At 41.3% G+C, this 7,499-nt stretch overlaps 1 protein-coding gene across 1 annotated transcript in view; it reads left to right on the top strand.

The window, feature by feature from the left end:
• The first annotated feature begins 248 nt into the window (after positions 1-248).
• The window catches only part of MED12L (mediator complex subunit 12L), a 322,140-nt gene continuing 314,889 nt past the window's right edge, over positions 249-7,499 (top strand). Inside the window, exon 1 of the mRNA XM_026649916.1 lies at positions 249-347. Within this exon, the coding sequence (XP_026505701.1) occupies positions 249-347 (99 nt within the window). The remainder of the gene's footprint in view (positions 348-7,499) is intronic.

The following is a 7,499-nucleotide window of genomic DNA, read 5'->3' on the forward strand; positions in this document are numbered from 1 at the left end:
ACGCACTGCCCTGCCCTGCCCTGCCGGAGCCCCAGCTGTGGGGCACTTGCTCGGCAGCAGCCTGGGGGCGATGCTGGTGGGTGTCTGTCAGGAGGCAGCAGCATCCAGCCAGCCTCGCTCTCCGCTGCAGGAGAGAGAGAGAGAGCCAGACGGAGAGAGGGAGCCTGTCTGCAAAGTGCTGCTCCCTGGTGCTCAGAGCCTGCTCCGTCTCCAACTCTCATTCATTTTGCCGGCTAACATGAGAGATCATGGCCGCCTTCGGGCTTCTCAGCTATGAGCAGAGACCTCTCAAACGCCCCCGGCTGGGGCCGCCCGACGTCTACCCCCAGGACCCCAAGCAGAAGGAGGTGAGAGCCGGGCGTGGGCTCTGCGGAGCTGGCGAGTGGCAGAAGTTTGCCCGGCGGCCACCTGAAGGGTGATGGGGGCGGGGGTCGGGGGGTGGGAAAGGAGCCTGCCGGAGCGGAGCTGCTGCCAGTCTGGGGGGAGCGCTGAACCGGAGCGGTGATGCCTTCACTGGGGGGCTGCTCCCAGCCTGGGCCTGAGGCAGCCCCGGCTGCTGCCGCCCCATTTCCCTCCCCTCCCTAGTGAATCCTTTTAAACTTTTGAAAAATGTCGGCTTGCAAGGCAAGGCACCCCCCACTGACTTGCATTTTCTGCGGCGAGGCTGGGGCTGGGCAGGCGTGACAGCTCTCTGGACCTGTGTGAACAGGGGACCCCCTCCGCTGGCAACCCTGGGGAAACTGATTTCCCTTCCCTCCCGCCTTCTGGGGCAGCAAATTCTGACCCAGAGGAGATGGACAGTCATTACAGACAGACAGAGGCTTGTCCCTGTCCATGGATGCTGTAGTGCAATAGGCAAGTTATTTGGATGTTGGTCAATGGTCAGTAACATCTGCTGAAACAAAAGCTGTTTGCTTGACTTCTAGGTACCTTGCTTCAGCACTCTGGGTGCCACTAGCAGGTATAGTGCAGTAACCATGGCATTCTGTAGGTAGGATACACTGCAATTAACAAGCGATTATTTAAAAATAATCGCTCGTTAAAATAATCACTCTGCTACAATTTGTCATGGGACTTGTTTATTTTTTAACTCACCTGCTTCCCATCTGTAGTGTTTTGTACAGGTTAAAGCTTTAGTCACCTGTAAACCATTTTCCCTGAGTGACTTTCCTTTTCTTACTGTGACCTCAGCCAAATGGTAGTCATTGCCCTCATAGATATTTTGAATATAATTGAGGGAGGGCGGGGAAAACAATTATGTATTAATCAGCAAAGATAATTGAAATGAGATGGGTCCCCAAATTTGTCGAGGTAAAACCTTCTGGATGCAAGTGTTCACGTCCTTCTGTTACAAAGATTCGGTATTTTTCTTTCTAAAAGTGCATTTTAAGAAAATCTGCCCTCTAATTGTTAATCTAGATTGTAAAATTACAAATCCCAAAATAACAAGTAACTCTTAGGCAGTGCTTGCTGATGTGTTGACTTGCAGGTTAACCAAATAGAGCTCTGAGACTGCGGAAGTAGGGATAATGATTCTAATTTCAAAGGGCAGCTGGTTGCATGGCCATCTCAAGTGAGAGTTTATTAATTACTAGAAACATATTTTCTTAAATCTTAAGAAGTGGGCTCTGAGTGACCTTCAATTCTAGGGTAAGATGCAGCCCAAGGAATTCAGAAACTTGAAAATGTATTTTTAAAACTTGGTCAAAGGGGGGAGTGGAAGGAGGAACCATACTTGCTGCTCTCAAATATTATCCAAACATTTGATCATAGTCTTTATGCTGCTGTTGTCTTTGGTAATATAACAAAAACATATCTAGAATTATGGTTAATTCCTTTATTTAGAACTTGGGAGAGTAATTCAGGACTGGCAACATGTTCTAGTTGGTGCTTCTCTGTAAAATCTGACAATCAATTACACTGTCAGTATATCTGCTCCCTGTACATTTTTTTCCTTTTGCCAAGGAGATTTCCCCATTTCACCTTTATATTTCTTTTACGTTCAAAGCTCCTACTTCAAGCTGATTATGCCTCTGGCTGTCTCTAAAGTCCTGGGGTTTGATCCAAAGCCCATTGAAGTCCATGAGAGTCTAACTTTTTCCATTGACTTTGTTGGGCTTTGGATCAGGCTCATAGCCCCTTGTGTAGTATGAAGGTCACGTACTTCCATTCTGTGCTATTCCTCTTCTTGGTATCTGTATGTACTGTTCCTAGAGCACTTCCAACTTTCCACTTTTGTTGGTGAGTTCAGCGTTTATGAAAGTTGCCAGCCTGAGTCCTGGAGAATGAAGCTCTCTAGTTATCTACGGAGCAAGTATAGCATGGGCAGCAGCTATGCAAGATTCTCCAGATTATCTGGTTATCATGGTCCATTCAGTCTTTGGCTTCTTTGCTGAAACAGCCAGCAAGGATGCCAGTGAATGCTAATTTTGACGGTGGCTTGCGAACATGGACACATCTGCTATGAATTAGACTTAAACCACCAACTGATTCATACAGGTCACCAAACAGTCATCAGATGGTATCTACTTCTGGTGACTGCTGACTTCAGATGGATTTGGACTAGTGATTCAGAGGAAAGCTCCATTTTCTATCCCATTACCAATCCTCTGAGCTCTTGCTTCTTCCTGCCCCCCCTTCCATCCCACATGCTACCCCTGTTGTCATATTTATCAATAAAATGGCAGGTTGCCATTATTTGAATTATTTTGTGACACGTTATATATTTTTACAAGTGATCTTGACCAAACTTAGAACTGTATTTGGACTAAACTGTGACTACGTACACAGATCAATTTTTAGCTCCGGAATGCTATATATTTTTAGTTAGGAAGTGGACCGATTCTTGCAGATACACTTTATACATATGCAGTCCGTTACAATAAGAGTGATAGCGGCAAATGTCCAGATGGTTAATATTTAGAACACACTGCATGGGTGTATTAGTAAGTAGAAAATAACCGCAATTGGCTGCTTATTTGCCATGAGATAATTGATTGAAACATAACTTAAGGGGAAAACTTGCTCACTTTATGTTCACATGTTGCATTGCTATTTGTTTGTTACACTGAGCATACACAGTATGAAATAACACTACCAGCATCACTCCGTCTCTGTTGTTAAAGCATAGTCATCATTTTTGGAAGGTGGTAATAAGTTTAAAATGATTGAAGAAAAGTTAGGAGCAAGCTAGAGTAGATATTTTTGATTAGTCTGGTGTCAAAAACCATCATTTCATCCTTTTCCCAAATTCACACCATAGAGAACAGGCAACACCTCATATGTTGAATTCTCAAGCTCTATATCTCAAATCTGGTTTTACAGTAAATGGATGCAAATATGAGGTATTGTAGGCTTTAAGATCTGGTGTTCTATGTTTTTTTACAATTGGTCGGTCTCTTTGGAGTTAGTAATTACTTACAGATACAAAAGGGTGGTTGAAGGCACACCTTCAACTTAAAAATCACACTTCTGTCTGAATGTTTTTTTACCTAAAATTGCTATAAAAGAAAGATTAAGGAATTATTTTTGGTGTATTACTTTGGACGATACTTGGCACTTAGAAAGTTTCACTGTGTAGTCAAGCTTCCTCTGTTGAATGACTGCATTTTTCACATAATATAGGAGAGAGAAAAACACTGAAAAAAATTAAGGAAAATGTGACTGCAGGAGAACTCGGGGCAAGTATAGTACCTAAACCTACTTTTTTTTTCTTTTTTAAAATGCTTATTAGATTTCAAGTTGACAGTGTCCCTTTAAAACAGACTCAGCTAACATTAAATGCTGTCTAACACAGATCTAAGGCATAACACCTTAACTAAATAATACAATGCAGCATTAGGGCCAGGTCCTGCCTGTTTTACTCATATGAGTAGTCCCATTGACTTAAAAAGCGTTATAGAATTTGATCTTTATAACTTGTATGAAAGAGACTATTAAATCTCAAAATGACTTACAGAATCAAATTCAAAGTATAACAATTTAGTGTCATGCACATCACTGTTGTATTTAAGAAGTACTCCCAGTAAGGATGAGGTTTCCGTTGTTCTTTCCAAACTAGGAGCATACAGTGTGACTCTTCCCAAACTTCAGTTCTCCTAGGTTTAAAATGCCTCCCATTACATCCATAACCAAGACTTGACTTTATTTCATTTCAGATACTGAATTGTTTCATCCAGCATAACAGGGAAATCTCTCCCAACACGATTCCTTTATGCAGGTTCAGAACATGCGTATTATTCTTAGGCCCTTTGAAAGTACATGTAAATCGCTCCTTTCTCTCATGCTCTGAGAATCCATTTAATATGTTCAGTGTGTAATCTTCACAGCCTCTGATACACCTTAGGCTTTAAAGCTCAGTGTTTTCCCCTTTCGAAGTAATGGAAGCACCATTCTGAATAGTTACCCTAGAAAGCACTAATTGCCATATTAACTTTAAGACTAATCCTCCCTAGCTTCTTCCCCCACCCACTTGCAATGTATCGCATCGTTCATAAGATGTAATGAGTATAATATGTTATCTGTGTGCTTTCTCATCTGTTTTAAGGAGTTATTTCTTGATCTCATAGTTATAAATCAGCTGCACTACTATAAAACATGTATATGCTGGGGGTTTGTGCCAGGGCAGCTGCATCAGTGGCTAAAATTTGCAGTGTAGACATGAACATAAGAACAGCCAAACTGGGTCAGACCAAAGGTCCATCTAGCTCAGTATCCTGTCTTCCGACAGTGGCAAATGCCAGGTGCTCTAGAGGGAATGAACAGAACAGGTAATCACCAAGTGATCCATCCCCTGTTGCCCCTTCCCAGCTTCTGGCAAACAGAGGCTAGGGACACCATCCCTGCCCATCCTGGCTAGTAGCCATTGATGGACTTATCTTCCATGAATTTATCTAGTTCTTTTTTGAACCCTGTTATGGTTTGCATCTGAAGAAGTGGGTTTTTTACCCACGAAAGCTTATGCCTAAATAAATCTGTTAGTTTTAAGGTGCAACCAGACTCCTTGTTGTTTTCGTGGACATAGACTAACCCAGCTACCCCCTGATACTTGTTATAGTTTTGGCCTTCACAACATCCTCTGACAAAAAGTTCCAGAGGGTGACTGTGCATTGTGTGAAGAAATACTTCCTTTTTTTTTTTTTTTAAACCTGCTGCCTATTAATTTCAGTTGGTGACCCCTAGTTCTTGTGTTATGAGAAGGAGTAAATAACACTTCCTTATTTACTTTTTCCACACCAGTCTTGATTTTATAGAGCTGTATCATATCCCCCTGCTTAGTCGTCATCTTTTCCAATCTGACAAGCCCCAGTCTTTTTAATCTTTCCTCATATGGAAAATGTTCCATACCCCTAATAATTGTTGTTGCTCTTTTATGAACCTTTTCCAATTCCAATACACCTCTACCGCGCTATAACACTACCCGATATAACACGAATTCGGATATAACGCGGTAAAGCAGTGGCTCCAGGGGGGCGGGGCTGCGCACTCTGGCGGATCAAAGCAAGTTCGATATAACGCGGTTTCACCTATAACGCAGTAAGATTTTTTTGGCTCCTGGGGACAGCGTTCTATCGAGGTAGAGGTGTATATCTTTTTTTTTAGATGGGGCGACCACATCTGCATGCAGTATTCAAGATGTGGGTATACCATGGATTTATATAGAGGCAATATGATATTTTCTGTCGTCTTATCTATCCCTTTCTTAATGATTCCCAACGTTCTGTTCGCTTTTTTGACTGCTGCTTCACATTAAGTGGATGTTTTCAGAGAACTATCCATGGCCTTACTAAAGAAGGGTTTGGGACCTGAACTAGTGCTTTAACCTTAAGGCCCCAAAATCCAATCCTTCTGTGTCTCACTGCTGCTGGTTGAAAAAAGTAAATAAGTTTTTGTGAGAGTTTAGGCCAGAGCTGAAATTAATGAGACATTATACATGCTTATCAGCTAAGACATCTGCTTTTTCAGTGATGTCTGTTACCTTACAAATGCCTACAGAGAATATAAAGATAACATTACAAATGTAGCTGAACATGTGCAGCTCTGACTCATTCACCTGTCCTTATTGGTACATACTCTGGATTTAATTCCACATTTTTTTGTTTCATTTTGAAATTTTATCATCTCAATTTTGTTTTCATTCATAAACTGGAAAAATAAACACACAAATAAACACAGAAGCTGATCATAACAGCTTGTATACTGTTAATTTTTTATATAGAGCATTTCTAAAATGTTTAATAGTAATCCAGTAAGTCTGAAAATGCAATCCAGGTTTAACTTCAGTGTACTAGTCTTTGTCCATGATGAATTTGTTAGCAAATGACAGAAACGGGTTGCTATTCACATTTTATATGAGAGAGAGAGAAAATACCTGAAATAATAACAACAAAACTCTTCCCCAGGTCACAAATGGTTTTGCAGTTGTATGGCTCAAAATGTGATTATTTTTTTTTAAATTGACAGCTCAAAGTATTGTCTAATCACACCTAATATTTTAAGGGGGCGGGGGGAGGGAGGGAGAGCCTCAAATTACCCATTTTAAAATAAAGGTTGGTATGTGAAGGTTTGAAAGACAATCTAAATATGTATTCTCAGACCTGAACCTTCCTTTAGATATGCAGTTGATACGTGTGTATTTGTGCTGGTATAGTTTATAGGAAAATACCCAGATACATGAGGTAGATGCTAGTTGAAGTGAGTGGAAAGACTCCCATTGACTTCTGTGGTCTTTGGGTCAGGCTCTTAATATTATGCTGTAATCCTAATTCCCATGATTGAGGAGCTGTTGTCTTTCTGATATAGAACTCTCAAATTTGATGTGTACTAAAATTCATCCTTGTACATCTCAAAAACAGCTTGTGTGTGTGTGTGTGTGTGTGTGTGTGTGAGAGAGAGAGAGAGAGAGTGAGACACACACACACACACACGGCTACTTTCTCTTGATTTATGCTTTATCTCTTCAAAGAGGTTTACAAATGTTAACTAATCCTCATAGCAACTGTGTGTGGTAGGTAGTTAAGTGTTCCTGTTTTACAGAGAGGATGAGAGTCTGGCACTGGCTATACCAGTCTTGTGTTCAGTTGCATTCTACAACCCTGGGCAGAATCAGCCCTAAATGCTTTATACAAGGTCACTAGGGAGTCAATGTGATTTGAACACATGAGTTCCTGGCATACAGTCCCATTTCATAAGCACTATAAATCACAGCTTCATAATAACTCATTTCTAACCTCTTGTAGTTGCTTTGTGTGGCGTCATCAATGAAATAACATGTTACAGCATGTTAGCACTGTCTGCTGTGTTTATCTCCGAAGTCCAACTAATAGCACTAATTCCTTCATAGGTGTTGGTAGATGACCACACCTCTGTTTGAAATCCCATCAAACAAATGGAAATAAATTGTGTTAGGAATGTTTCAAGATGGCATGTTGAATTAACCAGTCATGCATTTTTACACACACACACACACACACACACACACACACACACACACACACACA

The sequence above is a fragment of the Terrapene carolina genome, unplaced genomic scaffold (genome assembly GCF_002925995.2).
Source record: "Terrapene carolina triunguis isolate 2854851 unplaced genomic scaffold, T_m_triunguis-2.0 Scaffold88, whole genome shotgun sequence".
NCBI lineage: Eukaryota > Metazoa > Chordata > Testudines > Emydidae > Terrapene > Terrapene triunguis.